This window comes from Bombus vancouverensis, chromosome 1, assembly GCF_051014615.1.
Source record: "Bombus vancouverensis nearcticus chromosome 1, iyBomVanc1_principal, whole genome shotgun sequence".
NCBI classification, from domain to species: Eukaryota; Metazoa; Arthropoda; class Insecta; order Hymenoptera; family Apidae; genus Bombus; species Bombus vancouverensis.
The window spans coordinates 12,099,226-12,114,541 of record NC_134911.1 but is presented as its reverse complement, the minus strand read 5'-3'; the positions used below and the strand labels follow the sequence as shown (position 1 = coordinate 12,114,541).

The 15,316-nt window shown below is 42.9% G+C and overlaps 2 protein-coding genes across 4 annotated transcripts in view; one reads left to right on the top strand and one right to left on the bottom strand.

Moving 5' to 3' along the window:
* Window positions 1-10,257, top strand: part of LOC117153415 (uncharacterized) — a 117,017-nt gene extending 106,760 nt beyond the window's left edge. For all 3 annotated transcript variants that reach the window (XM_076619540.1, XM_033327443.2, XM_033327444.2), the window contains exon 3: window positions 6,255-10,257. In XM_076619540.1, the coding sequence (XP_076475655.1) occupies window positions 6,255-7,622 (1,368 nt within the window). In that variant the 3' untranslated portion in view covers window positions 7,623-10,257. The remainder of the gene's footprint in view (window positions 1-6,254) is intronic.
* The window catches only part of hiw (MYC binding protein highwire), a 261,195-nt gene that overhangs the window by 240,810 nt on the left and 5,069 nt on the right, over window positions 1-15,316 (bottom strand). The window contains exons 17-30 of the mRNA XM_033327432.2: window positions 14,825-15,265; window positions 14,624-14,751; window positions 14,327-14,553; window positions 14,066-14,246; window positions 13,818-14,004; window positions 13,619-13,753; window positions 13,403-13,545; window positions 12,700-13,335; window positions 12,355-12,622; window positions 11,999-12,285; window positions 11,595-11,920; window positions 11,402-11,502; window positions 11,119-11,328; window positions 10,824-10,968 (exon numbers count right to left, since the gene is read on the bottom strand). Coding sequence (XP_033183323.2) covers window positions 10,824-10,968; window positions 11,119-11,328; window positions 11,402-11,502; window positions 11,595-11,920; window positions 11,999-12,285; window positions 12,355-12,622; window positions 12,700-13,335; window positions 13,403-13,545; window positions 13,619-13,753; window positions 13,818-14,004; window positions 14,066-14,246; window positions 14,327-14,553; window positions 14,624-14,751; window positions 14,825-15,265 — 3,415 coding nt within the window. The remainder of the gene's footprint in view (window positions 1-10,823; window positions 10,969-11,118; window positions 11,329-11,401; window positions 11,503-11,594; window positions 11,921-11,998; window positions 12,286-12,354; window positions 12,623-12,699; window positions 13,336-13,402; window positions 13,546-13,618; window positions 13,754-13,817; window positions 14,005-14,065; window positions 14,247-14,326; window positions 14,554-14,623; window positions 14,752-14,824; window positions 15,266-15,316) is intronic.

Below are 15,316 nucleotides of genomic sequence, written 5' to 3'. Positions count from 1 at the left end.
GAGGCACGAGACTTTTTAGCGGATAAATTACACGAACGGTCGTTATCGCGGCCGGAACCCGAGTTACGTGCGATCCGATCGTCGTTCCATCATCGCGTCGATTCCACCGGAGCCACCCCTCGACTAAAAGCGTGCCGAGCCCCAGGAAGAAATATAAAGCACGCCGCAACGAGGGGTTGTCAAAATAAAAACGGAAGACAAGGGAGAGAGGCTAATCTCAGAGGCGCGTAGGGGTTCCCGCGTAAATTGCGAGGGCGGTGCGGCCAGCTCACGCAGAGCAAAACCTCCATAAATTAAAGCGTGTTTACGCAAATCGCAGGCCAGACGTTGCTGGCAGGTAGGTAAGGTGCGCGGCCTCTTCCCACCCGTCTTCCACCCCGCCCTTCATCCTCGCCCTTCTTCTCCGATATTTATTACACCGGTCTGATTCAGGTAACAGCCCCCACCTTGGGAAAAATGCTACATGCTGGGAAAAATGACAGCCGCTCTTGACGGATCGCGGTCACGTGAAGACCTTTCTCCAGGGAAACCATCACCACCCGCTTCTTCCTTTAAACCTGCTGTTCTCCTCGTTTCTTCTTCATTTCGCAGAGTATAGTAAAAATTCATTCGTGAAAAGCGTGAAATATAAAAAGTTGGTAACATTGTATCGAACACCGAAAACAAATATTTAAAAAGTATTTACGTTTTAGTGATATCTTTCGCCAGATGTACATACCATCCATTTAGGATTATACGAATCCCAAGAGAACAACATGGTTAAATCTGTCCCTGCTTTCTTTTACATTTTCCGCTTGATCGTAATCATACTTCGAATCCTCGATATCGTATTTTTGACGAAATAAATGAAAAACCACGCAAGAAAATAAGACGGTTTCGAAGAATGGAAAGAAGCTCGCGAGATTCGATATATCTGGATCGAAATAGCTTGTATGTACGTCGTATGTTATTGAGAGGAGGAGTTGTCTCAAGGTCCCGCCTCGAATCACCTATTATTACACCTACGAATTCCAGTACACAATGAAGTTTCGTTTATCGCGCGCCCTTGGAAGCATCCCGGCGTCGTTATGGGCCGAGATAAAGCGTTCTTTATCCCCGGGGATACAGGTCGGTACGTTTCCAAGCGACGCGACGGGAGAATTACGCCGCGCGCCGTGCCACAGTCCGAGGCACAATGCCGTAAACTCGATCCGTAAAGCTCTCGTCCGTGACGAAATGTCCGCGGGAAGCAAACACCGGTTACACGTCGTGAAAACCAATCGGCTCGAACGTGCCGCCATTTGTTCCACGAATGTTAAAAAGAAGTCGTAGAAGAATAAGATTTACCAGCGAAACGATAAATTTCCACGAGCTCCGAAGAGCTCGGTGAATTTTAAATCCGAGTGAAATCGGCGACGATACATAAACTGGATTGGTTCGAGCGGCACGATTAAATGTTACGTAATAGATAGTTGAATCTATATGAATCCTCGATCCGCCGATATTTACCAGCAGAGTAAATTCTCGAAACTGACACCTTACGAACGTTTCGCGTAGATCGGAGCTCGCATTTTTTACTTCCCGTTGATACAGCGTGAAAATGCTTGCTGCGAGAATTCGCGATATAGTCGCGATCGCGACTCGCGTAGGCGCCTCGTGTCGCGTGCGCGAATAAAGGAAGTGGTCGATCGTGGGTCGGATAAATTACGGATCGAATATCATCGGCATCGATGATCGCCTGGTCTGTCGTGGACAATCCAGACGACTGCTGCCGGATTCGACGAAGAACGTGGTCGCTCCACGCGAATTTCAAGCAAGAAATGGATTTAGAATTGTCGATAATCAGGGGCATCGATTTACGATCGACAGAATACAGCGGTATTCAAAGATATCTTTGATAGAGACGTCGGCGTAACAGGAGACCAATTAGCAACGAGTTTCAAGAGGAGAATTCAAATCGACTCGGCCGTTGAATAAATGAGCGGAGCCAGCCGGCACCTTTTCGCGCGCTGTCTGCCAACTTGCCGGTAAAAGGGGTGAAACGTTGCTCGCAAAAGGACACAATGTATTCCGCGAAGGGAACTCGTTTCAGGAAAACCTTAGCTAACAACGAAGAAGAAGAAGAAGAAGTAAAGGAAGAAAATGGTGGTGAAAGAGGATAGAAAAAAGCAGAAAGCAAGAAAAAGAGGCGGCAACTTCTATAACGTATAGCGGGACCGCGAGTTCTGCCGTGGATTTCGCATAATACAGCCAGCATTTCACGAACACGCTCAGCCAATTTGTCGCGCCGTCAACTCGTGACTACGAATATATCGAGAGAGACTGGACGTCTCTCTTCCTCTCTCTCTCTCTCTCTTTTTCTGTCGTTCTCCCTTACCCCGTTCGAGTCCGACCTTACCGGTCTCTGTCTCGTTTTCTTGTTCCTCTTTTCCCATTTCCGCCGAGCTCATTGGAGTTTCTTATTCAGACCCATTATCTGCTTCTTGGCAGCCTTAGCAACGAGACGCTCGCCGGTACGAGTAATACGTAAAATCATTAGGTTCGCGTAATACGTTCAAGCTCGTATTTACACGAGCGAACCAAGACGATACCAACGATCCGGATAAAAAAGCTCGGCCCATTGTGTCATCGAGGAAAAGAAATTCGACGTTCCATGATCGTCTAGGAAACGATAGAAATGTCTTATCTTCTCTCTTTCTTTCTACATAGCTTTCTTTTTCTTTCTACATAGCTTCGTTTTGAAACAGGCGTGACGGTATTTTACTTTCGAGAAGAGAACACTCCTCCAGTCGTGCGTTCCGATGGCAGAGAGTCAACGGGGATAAAGTTGTCAAGCCCGCCGGCGGGCATTGAATAATTGACGCTACGGTAAATAATCGAGGGAACCTTTTAGCGGGTACAGCCTTAAACTCGGCCGCATTTCCCATAACGAGAGACGTCGAAATAAGGTACGAAAGGACGAAATAAAGAACGCGAGCCGCGCTCTGTGAGGCGCGTAAAAGTAATAGCCGTAAGCACTGAGCGGGTGCAGGGAGGAGAACGTAAGGGTGCCATTTACGAGAAGGCGCTCGAATATGAAAATACTTGGAAAATGGAACCTCGATAGCGGAAACTGTCTCGAGGCACCAAACCGTAGAAAAAGGAACAACCATCTGGAACCTACCGGTGGAATTCGCCGTCGATTCGCGAAAACGATGATTACCAAGCCATTGACCTGTTATTTAATCGCCCACCACAGATGAAAGGAAATTATTTCAACACCAAAGCGCTTTCCCGATAGAGAAAATGCATACCACCGCGGTGGATGGTTAAAATGGGAGGTGTTCGTTATTCGACTAATAGAACATCTCGTATTTCTACCGTTTCTACGAACGTTATATTAAAAACGCGTTTCATTTACATTAAGCAAAAAGAGCAGCGAGTAAGAAATAAAATACAAGGGCAGAAAGTAATAACGCCCTCACAGGGGAAACTATTTCGCATAAATCCTCTACAGATTGTAAAAGGACGTCTTTGCATTCAATGGTCTCTCGCTGTTTTCCCTTTTGTTTCTCCTGCTTAGCGAGGAAGCTCGATTTACGATACGACTGTTAACGATTCCATAATCGAAAAACCAGAACGCGTTCGAATTTAATCCTCCATGAGGACAATTTCGTTTTCAGTCTCGTTTCATCGAATAATCTTAGTAATTGTTCCCCGATACGCGTGGCTCGTCGAAAATCGTCGAAACAGTCCCTTGCCAGGTATAATTTCATTAACGTCCCTAACGCGTCTCTAATCGATGTTCGCACTCGATGCGTTTTCTAATTAAAATTACGCTCAATGTTGTTTCATTGGATTGGTAAACACCCGAGGGACGACGCGTACCATTAAACTCGATGACCGTTTTTTCTCTAAAATCGATTCGTCGAACGTGGCAAGAGAATAAGCTACGGATTAATTGGCGAAAATTTACGTTTCAACCCGTCATCAGGTATCAACGGTGTAATCGAGAAACAGTCTCTCGACGCTAAGCAGTCGCGTACTTTATGCTTATTTTTGATACTCGAAAACGTCTGCAGACTATGAGAGGTTACGCTCGATAGAATTACGTGCCGCGAAAGATACGCATGGGGGTTTAAGCCGAGAGAATAAAGAGCAGACGTTAAACAGGAATACCGCGTTGTCGTTGTTTCCTCCTGGTACTCCCGTCTCAACCCCATTCCACGCTATACAGTAACTTTCGTTTCTCACGGGAGAATAAGGCCGTAAGAAAACAAAATTTAAATTCTCGTGGAATCCATTGAAACGCTCGAATCGTTTCCTAATTATTAATTTGCATTTTGGAAAGCGGAGAATATTCCATGTTGCGCGTGTCCAGAGGCTTGTGCAAGCTCGTGGTACGCCATTGTAACCACGTTTGTACGTTCAACAGCGACGAAATCGTGGAAAAAAGAGAGGTCTGTCCCTCTGTGGACTGTGATGGACGGCGAGCAAACTCCGAGAGACGGAAACGAAAACGTTGGCTGGACGAGCGTGTAATTGTTCGAACGTGAAAAACGAGCTGTAGACGCGAAGACAAGTATTTCGGCTGTGGTAATCTTTTCTATGGCCGGAGATTGTGTGTCGGGAATTGACCAAGAACAATGAGACGGGAACAAAGATCGGACAGACGGAAAGGGACGAGAGGAGAGATTGCATCGGAGGCGAGACGGAGAAACGCGCGTGCCCGCGTTCGTACCTGAGCAAAAGGGGCACAAAGGTTTCTCTTTTATCGACGACGCACTACGTGGGCCGGGCCCTTCTTTATTTTCATCCGCTTCGCGCCCTCCTTTTTCCCCATTCACCACGCACGGCCTTCTTTCCATCCTTCATTCACCGCTTGTGTCGTGGCCAACCTCGAAACTCCTTCGTTCGCCGCGAACCCGCTGAATAATATACAACCTCCGCTCGTCCGTGGCTTAATAACCGCCTTCAACCGTTTTTTACCAAAACACGTCGCTCTGCCGAAACTCCGGCACACTATTTTACAATCGTTTTACATCGAACTTGTCAACTTTGTTTTCCTTCTCTTTGTTCCAAGAAATTCCAACGAATTATTCCAAGTAGAAGAAACTTGCGAGCGGTTGAACGTACCGTAGCTAAGATAATTCGTTTATCTGTGCGTAGATTTCCGTGGAATCTATGATTACGCGAAGAACAACCTCGTTGAATCATCGGGCAATCGATGGAACGAACGCGCAGCGCTTTCCACGAGCGACTCGTTATCAGGTGTTCGTTAGCGAGGAAAAACGCGATAATCCGACGAATCGAGTCAGTGTACGCGAACGATATCTGGATCAGTTCCACCGCTGGTCGACACAAGCAGGTATGCGCGTGGCATTTCGCCATCGATTGTTTAACAAACAAGGAACCGCAAAGTGGCAGGTGGCATCGAGTACGCTTCGTTTGCAGTAACACTGACGTGCTCTGCAAGCCGCGTGCAAATGAATTAATAAAAACGCAAAATGAATGAGCAAATAACCGGTAGAAAAACGACGCGCCTGCATCTGAGTTAACGAGGTCGTTTATCCATCGACGAATTACCCATCTCTTTCCTTTTCCAAGACCGCTTTTCCTAGCGTGCTTCCGACTAGTTGAACGTGCCCTCGCAAAAGTATCTTTTTAAAGGAAGACAAACTCGAGAAACGATTCGCTGGACGTTGATGCTTTGTTATTCATCGACGAGAATCGACGAATACGAAACACAAAGCGAGAACGTGCATCGATAAACAGTACTGATGAAACAGTGTCAACGAAGAACGCCCACTTGTAATATATAACAAAGCATTTCAATGGCAGAGTAAACTACAGAGAAAGTATAAAAATCACGATAGACGTGAGAAAAAGTACAAAACATCGGCATCCGTGACCGAGTACCATTAGGTTTGAAAATTTTCGTAGCGACGTTTACCGGTGAAAATAGGAAAACCCTGGTGGCCAACTACGGAAAAGTTAAGCCGGTGATTACGATAACGATATTGGCCTGGTTAATAGCTAAGGGCGTGCGACACTATAGTCGCGCGCGTGTTCCCAACGATTAGGGTGGTTAAACGTAAAATTGCAGCTATTCAGCCTTTTATTAAGAGCCCGCGTCTGGTGCAACGGATTGCACGAGCTTGCGCGAGAAGTTTCATTTCTTCGCTATTTTCTACGTTCATCTTCGAATTTTCTAATTGTAGAAAATGTCCTAATCGTAGAAATTTTTAACGATCGAAAACCGAACGTGCTGATTAACCTCGTTTGTCTGATTTCAGGAATTGGTGTTAACCACCGATGGTGACAAAAGATTGAGCCCGCACACCAGCAGGATAGCGGTGAGCAATTGTTCGTCCGTGATCCTGATGAACTCGAGCCTAGCCTCGATGGTCGGACTCCGTGCGGTTGACCTGATCAACGTGGCGAACTTAAGCCTAGTCAGACAGAGCTTCGAGCTGTCCCCGCAGAATACACGCACACGAATATCCGTGAGGAACTGCAGCATCGACACGATACCGAGTTTCGTCTTTCGAGGTGACGTGGAAGCGATCATCTTCGAAAATGTAAGGATCGGCCAGCTGAGCGCGTTCTCGTTCGCGAATCTGGTACACACGGAGAAGCTGAAGCTGGAAAACTGTCGTATCGAGAGCATCGAGGCACAAGCGTTCAAGAAGTTCGACGTGGGCCACCTGCACGTGATCGGTAGTAGCTTCGGGGATCAGGTGCCCAGTAGGACGATGAACGATATCGAGGTTTACCACACTTTCATGCTAGACGGTGTGAAAATGGGTACAGTGAGAAGCGAAGCTTTCATCGTGAGGAGTCCACGGACTGTGGCGATACAAAATTGTATCGTAGAGAGCTTGGAAAGCGAGGCTTTCGACGTGACCGCGAGGGGGCCGGTGATAATCAAGAACAACAGCTTCGACAGCCTCTCGATAGGTGCTTTTCTCGGTATACGAGCGGATCCCGAAGCGAGAACACCACCTTCCTCCCTACCGACCAACCTACACGACCTTATCTTTAAGAATAACAGCGTGGTCAACTTCGAGGAGGGCTCGATGATGTTCGACCGGAGTAGCTTTCGTCTCGAGCTAGACAACCTCTTGGTCGATCAACCGTGCGACTGTCAGATGTTGCCCATATGGAAGAACAACATTCTCAATTACACGAACGTCTACTCGAGGTTTTACACCAAACAGAACACCGGACTACCCCGTACGTTATCGCCTCAGGACGCCATCAACGAAACGCCCGAAACGTTCCTTTGCTCCGATGGCGAAGTGAACGGGGTGCCAACGAGTTTCATCGAATACGAGACACGACATTGTTCACTGGGTGGATCCATACTAGTCTTCGTCCTGATCATCGCGGGCTTACTCGTGCTACTGATACTGCTCATCTGTCTGATCATCTGGTGCTGCAGAAGGCGTCGTCGAAACAGCAGGAAGAAATGGACCAGCGTGCCGATGAACGCACCTGACGTCGTGTCGAAGAAGAACGGGGTGATCGGCAGAGAAGCAGCCTCGTCGGCCGCACCGGTCGACAGCCGGATAACGATGGTCGTGCCCGATGGCAGGCTCTACAGGGAGACCGAGTTTCACGTGATCGTTGAGAAGGCCGAACCATTGACTACCGAATTGTAACGAGAACCTTCACACGGCTCGACGACGAGGGCCGTGGTAGCTCAAGTCGAAGAAGAATTCGAGTGGTCCGACACTTCGAGCCGTTTTCGCGTGTACAAGCTGTGAACCGGACCAGGACAAGACGATGTACTTTAAACCGGTGCTGGTCAACGATGTGTGACGAACACGTGCACCGGTTTCTCAGTGCGAGTTAAGAGAGTCGTGGAGAGTTTGTGTAACACGCGTATAGTGATCGATGTATATGGTGATCGTTAACGTTCAGGACTAGAGCGGAACTCTTCTAACGAAGAACGCGATCCAACGCACTTCCTCTATGAAGGAGGTTCCTCGAAGAAATTTTTCACGTACTATTATCGACAGAGCCGTGTTGCGTCTAAACGAAAATAGAACGAGAGATATCGATCTCGAATCTCTCTTGTTTTCAATTTAATCGACTATCCTCCTAGTACAAGGCAGTTCGTAAGCTTCCATAATTTACATATCACGAACGAACGCCAATTATCCAACGCGCCTCACCCTGCTCCCATTTTTTTTTCTCTCTTCTTCGTTCTCGTCCTCTTTGAACGCAGTCACGTTCCTCTTCACAATTAAGAGTTTTTCCTCTCTTCCACGATCGAGGTCACGTGCATGGATAATCGGCGCGTCGTTGTTAGTTAAGTTTATCGTGTTAAGTAGCTTCCAAAAGAGGGCCAGTGTCGTTTCGCGAAGATTGGAACGGAGCTTCGACGAACCGATACACGCAAGGAAAAAAAGGCAAAGAGATAACGAAAGAGAGAGAGAGAGAGAGAGAGAGAGAGGGAGGCGAGAAAGAAGAACAGGAGACGAGACGAGAAAAGTGTACAAAAGAGAGCGATCGAAGGCAAATCCTAAACTCGCTGACTTGTGTAAGATACGCGATTGGATCGACCTTTCGTACTTCGTCGTATTTAAGTTTATCGATCGATAGCACGCTTGTCGACGCACCGCGTCGCGCGTTGATCAACGTTTCAAGCGAATGCATGCTGTGTGAACCAACAACCGACAAATTATCTAACGATGATCGCGCGTTCGCTCGGAAACCAGTGCCATCCCTATACAGATGTGAGTTCGTGCATAATTCATTTAAAGACACGTTCGATCCTCGAAGCAAAAGAGAAAATACGAAATAGAAGGTAGCTGAATATTCGTGAGTTCGAAACGAACCGAGAACCAAAATTATTCACCCTCTTAACGCCCCTCCTCCCAGCCCAATCACTGTACTACCTACTTCGATTCTAATTGCGTTTCTAATCGCAATTATGCTTGTAACACAATAAAAGATATTACCTGACACCCCTTGACAATACGAAATAATGAATCGATATGCGAATATATCTGATATTACTATTAAGCGCAGAGAGAACGAAGATAGCGTACTATGAAGTGAGATAATCGAATCTTGTAATCTACGTTATCTACACGTCATAGATCAACGAAACTTACATTACTAGAGCTCGTTACATTAACGAGAAAATTTTCGTTCCGTTTCGATGTAACAAACAACGAGCGTAGCTCGATTCTTCTCAAGTGTTCAAAACCCTTTCTCCCCACCCGATCCTTGCGTATTCGTTAATTTATTGTATTATTTCACTGCGACATGTTTTATTTATGAGCTTTGGACTTAACCAATAAATTGTTGTTATTGTTATCATTCCGATCGGTATCTAATTTTGATAAACGAGCAGCGAGGGACACCCTCGGCGAACCCAATCGATTCATCACGAGGCAAACGATTCGCGTTTACGAATTCCCTCGCTAATCTCGAAAGCGTGCAAGTCCCTGACTAATGCGCGCATACGTTCAACGTAAAACCACAACCGACTGTCGCGCTTAAGTATCGTTCCACGCTCCTCGAGCTACCGCTTCCAGTGTGATTAATAGACCCGATATAATTCGTCGTCCTCTCTATTTCATCAAGGTAAGCACCGGTGGTATTTTACTCGTCGAAGATGAGAGCACAAGAAGCAGGTACGAGGTGAAAGGTAGCCTTTGGAATTCGAAAAACGAAGAAACGCCGCGGTATACCTATTACGTTGAACGAGAACGACTCGTAAAAGACGATTCGTTCGATGTTGGAATGGACCGTTTTGCGTTTTAAAGTACAATGCCGAAGTAGTACCGTAAGCGGAGTTCTGTGGCATCGCGTGTGCAGCTATCTCGCGCACGTGTTAGCCATGCATTATTGATATCGCCACCACTTGCTCCACACGTAACGACTCTTGCAGCGTTGTTTCTTTTTATCCTCGAGCGTCGAGCAAAAATTGGTTCTCTCTGAGTTTCTCGAGATTATTCAGCGACCTTCCCGTCGTTACCTTGAGCTTCGTCCAAGCACGCCCAATTAGAGATCGCGCGCGAAGAAGTAGCGCAAGTCCAATGGAAGCTGGACTCAACTACCAGCTCTATATGTATTCACGCGTATAAATCCACGAGCGCACGCGCGAATATACAAGTACAATTATCGTACTTTGATGAAAGATTAAGTTTTTCTAAGGACATTTTAGTTGTAATTATCGTGAGACTGTGATATAACGACAGCCGATTGTATAATTTGTTTTACATTGACAAGGACGTCGTACCATCGATAACGAGGAGATAATAAAGATGAAGTTGATGCATAGTACACGACAATCAATTAGATACCTGATATTCCTAAAATATATCTCACATATCCTACTTCAGTATATCGCTTCCTTTTTCTCTTTACGCGTAATTATAGATACGAATTCACGTAACGTGTTTATGAAAAAATTTACGATATATCGTCATTGAATCGATCATCGGTTATTTTCAGTTGCTCGCGTGCAAACATGAATGCTACCATGTCGATTAATTTTTCCGTAATAGAATAGCACCGATTCATAAGCTGCGTTTCAATAAAGCAATTATAACCGGAACTCAACGGAGGTGATTCATTTTTTATGAATCCATCAGTCGATTCGCTGTTTGACACGCAGTTCTAGTTGAACGTTTCGATAGAACTGACACGGAAAAGGAAGTAACACGATAAACAAACATTTTCTATTATATTAACAACGAAGGATTTTATTCGTATCTCCTTTACTCGTTTTACTTGATAGTATTATGTGAACGACATTATGTTACCAATAAATGCATTACTCCTTTTTAACGTCAGTTCTTTAGCGACTGGTTGCATAAAATGAAGCGTTACGATTCAGCACTTACCTGAATGGAAGCACACCGTCGAGCGCCTGGGAGACCGTGGGAGGTGAAGCTAGAGCGAATCCTCGTCCAAGTAACGTTGAATGTACGGAGAAAATCCTCTTTGCAGTTTCTTGCATGAGTTCCAAATCCTCTTCCACTTCTTCGTCTGAAAAGGTACAGTCAAATTCATTAAGTAACGAAACAATTGTCAAATACGATTGTATACTTCAAACTACGTATGTATGACGGAAAGAAACGTTAATTTTCTGAATTATATGAAAGAAATATTATTACGATTAAGATAAGTAATACATACGAGACACGGGCGGTAACAGAAGATTTCTCTTCATGAGACTCGCGGCACAGGCACCACCAAGAAATGATAATTCAATTTCCAAGTTTTTCAAACCATTTCCCGATGTTATCCAGTCGTATCCAATAACCAGACATTTGAATCCGTATGTAATTGCTCTGTCGTTCCTCATGTAATCAGAAGCGGTTTCCAACGAAAACATAACTTCATTTCCTGAAATAATAAATAAATCGATTGATATCGATTAAGCATGCAACTAAAATTATTCTGCAAAACGATCGCTTACCTGGTAATACGATCGCGTTTTGAGGCCATTGACTTGGTACATTACTCAATTTATGCAATACAGGCCAATGTAGGGGTACATCTTCTGTTGATGTGCCTATCCTAAAAATATATATATATCCACAAAATAGATGATATTACGTAATTGTTTTTCGCTGTGAAACTTGTGGACGATATGAATTAATTATGCTTACCCCCTAAGAGAAGGAGAGATTATGTTTGGAATATACAATTGTAAATAATCTTCTGGTTGAGCTGTGCCACATTCTGGTGTGAATTCAATGGTTAACCACTTGACCGTTTCTGGGAAGGTGACCCTATAGTGAGACACGGTAGCAGGTTTATAAGGATGATCGCTTTCCAGCCAAGCATAATGATGACTAGAAGTAATGGGTGTGGAAACATGAGATTGAGCTTCACTTTCTTGGGATATTTCAGACGATCCCATTGCAGACAGCAAGTTAAGTGCCGCAACATGGGGTAACATTTCTTGAATTAAAGTAAGAATTTGTACACCACTCTATAAAAAAAATAATTTGTTAAAACTGGAACGGAAAATAATAATAATTAAAAAAAAATACAAGACTGTTAGTCTTACCCTAGGGTCCGATGTAATCAGAGGACTTATATGTGCCATAACCAATGGTAGAAGAGTTGTCACAAATGTCGCATTTCCAAGAACTTCAGTAGCTACCATTTCTTCCGCCCTTTCCCTCGCTAACGTAAAAATTTCGTTTGATCTTTGAATAATCGTAGCTGTCATAGCAAGAGCACATTTCCTTGCTTGTGCCTCAGCCATTGCTTTACTTGTATGCTGACCGTCAGAGTCTTGGGGATTTGAATGATAAAGTATGTGCGGTATTTGACCTCTGGTCTGTGTTGTACCTACAAAGATAATATATGTTATTATTCCTATTTAAAGAAACACAATATGTTTTACGTATAACAATATACCATTGAAGCTTAAGGAGCAAGCCGTGAAGGTAAACGTAGTTCCATCAGGTCCTTTAACGACGCTTAAACCAGCATCGCCATTACTTGTACGACCTCCACGATTCCTCAGTCTAATAGCGTACTTTACATTTTCCTTAATGGGTACAGGTTTATCAAATTTTAACTCTACTATATCATTAACAGAATCATCTGGTCCAAAAGATCCTCGTGTAAAATCCAAACTACTCCAACGTTGAGTGTGAGATGGATCATTGCCTGTGTTATTTTGCTACAACATGTACGGTACGATAATGTTTACGACAATAAAACAATTAGTTTTATACGAGAGTTTAAGATAATACTCACATCATCAAGTAGTTCTAATTCATAGTCATACATTCCAATACCTCCATAAATACCGACTCCAGCGATAACGATGCCAGGTCTGTCGACTGAAAAACAAATTGCATCTGGAGAGCCATTACCGGTATTCCACGATCTTGTTTGATTTACTCGGGTAAATCTTGAAGGTGTAGTATATATAAGTCTGCCGCAGGCTGCTTGAAGTTCATCCTCGTTCCCACTAGATTGTGCCGCTAATTCAGCAATCACTCGCGCTAACAAATAGCAACAATGAAGTACCAGTCCTGGCAGTGATTGTGTCTTTTTTCTACAAAGACTTTTTTTCACAGGAACTAGAGTCAAATCTAACAGTCTATCAAGAACATCACGAAATGACCAGTTTAAAGTTTCTTTGCCAGAATTTTCCACTTGAGATTTATAACTAATTTGTTCGACTAAAATTGGGTATTGATGACTTTCGATCGAATTTATCATTAGTAAGCTCATATTGTCGGATAGACTAAGTTGCCGTTTTATACTATCACTGCTATCCATGATGTTACTTAGAATTGGGAATGTACATCGAAGACGAATAGTAGGATTGCACAGTGCTGCTAAAACAGCCGATAACAATCGATCTTTTGTGGATTGCCCTTCCTCCTGTAAAATACCGTAAATTATATAATAAATACCCTTTAATTCATAAAATTGCGAAATGTATACATACTCTGTCAATTTCTGATAGTAGGTCGCATAAAGATGTCCACTTCAAAGACGCTGTCGGATAAAATGCATGATAACAGGCTACGAATGTTCTGTGACATTCGTCTAATATACTATTTGTCATCTTACTATTTATGGCACTAGAACCTATACAAATTATTTCATTATAAAAATGAAAAACAATATTTAAAATAAAAAATTCTATTGCACGTAAACTTACTTTTGCTTAGTCGCGTCTTTCCTTTGCTTTTCGTATTTAATGGTACAGTATCGGATAAAATTTGATGTAACAATGCACGTACTTCACCAATACATTCTGCTAGTCGTACTGATTCAGCTGGAGTTTTCTTTTCCACTACAAGCCATTAACATTATTTAAAAATAATACTTAAGAATTTGATATAAAATTCACTACATACCTTGATTAGGATAAATCTCATTGGTGTAGGTTCTAAGTAACCGTAAACTAGCTTTACTAATGTAAACTAAACGTTCCACTTCAAGGAGCGCGTGAAATGAAGTGGCATGAGCCACGGTATCATTTAATGTTACTTTTAATGTATTCCAGCTCCACTGAAGGAGAGATATTAATGATTGGAAACATTCCTAAAAAAGGAACACCTTTATTTACATTACTCTGCATTTAATATTAGAACTAGATACGTACTTTAGTGACTGTTCTGCTGAAATCTCTTTTTAAGATATAAACGGGTTCAATTCGATCTCTTTGCCTATTAGAAGTTGGATTATCGGGTGTAACAATTCGATACAATAATTGTGGAATTTGACCGGCATTTACATCGGATCCATTATTGGATCTCTTCGAAGATTTAAAATAAAACGTAACTCTAGTGGAAGAAACAATTAAAAAACGTAATATTCATCATAAATTTACATTCTTTGGAGTAAAAAGGTTGTTTTTACTAACTGATCTTCTGTTGTGACCATTCCTTGACCACCAGAACCACAATCGCTAGAAGGGCCGCTAATTTTAGCCCACGCAACGTACCATCTATTTGCTATTACAGGAACTGGTTCATAAAATAAAATAGAATATTTCTGTCTCGGTCCACATTCGTATGGTATTTCCTCAGATTCTGCCAGAAGCTCGCCATCATTTTCTTGATCTCCTCCATCCAATCCAATATCAAAGATCTAAAATGATTTTTAATATAACTCTTGGCATAATATCTCATAATGTATTAAGAGACTATAATATTAGTACTTTTATTTTTGCCATATATTCTCCTCGACCTCCAAACAATCCGTATCCTCCTAACATGATATCAGTGTCAGACATAAATCTAATAGCCTCGATGGAATGTGCAGAATACCCCCAACCACCACCATGGCCTAAAGATGCCCAGGATATATACTAAATAAATATTAAAAAATATTTATCTTTTTTCATCTTTTTTATACTCACTTTCAAATCTATTAACTGTAACAAAATCTTCACGACACGGTTTTCCGTGTGCTGATTGGTTACATTCATCTTCTTCTATTATAGACAAATTTTCATCTTGTGCTTGTGTAAGAGTATCCAAACAACCCAATAAATGCATTGCAGCCTGAGAACGTGTTACAAAACAGTTTGAAACTACCGGTAATGCTAAACCTGGATTCAAAATGGATTCTTCCAATCCAGGAATTGTTCTAGCTTCTGTTGATATAATATTATATAAACTTATTTCACTATTTATAGGATTAAAAGTCCAAATCACATTATACAAAGGATCTAAACACGTCGCACAATTATTGAAATCAACTTGATCTGGTCCACTGTAACTGTTACAAGTACCATCTCTTTTGCTTATAACTAAACATTTGAAAGAATTTGCATGATCAGTTTGATGTGGAATTAAAACTGAAACAAGTTTTTATAATTAGATGCATTTGGCAATGTAATAATGATGGA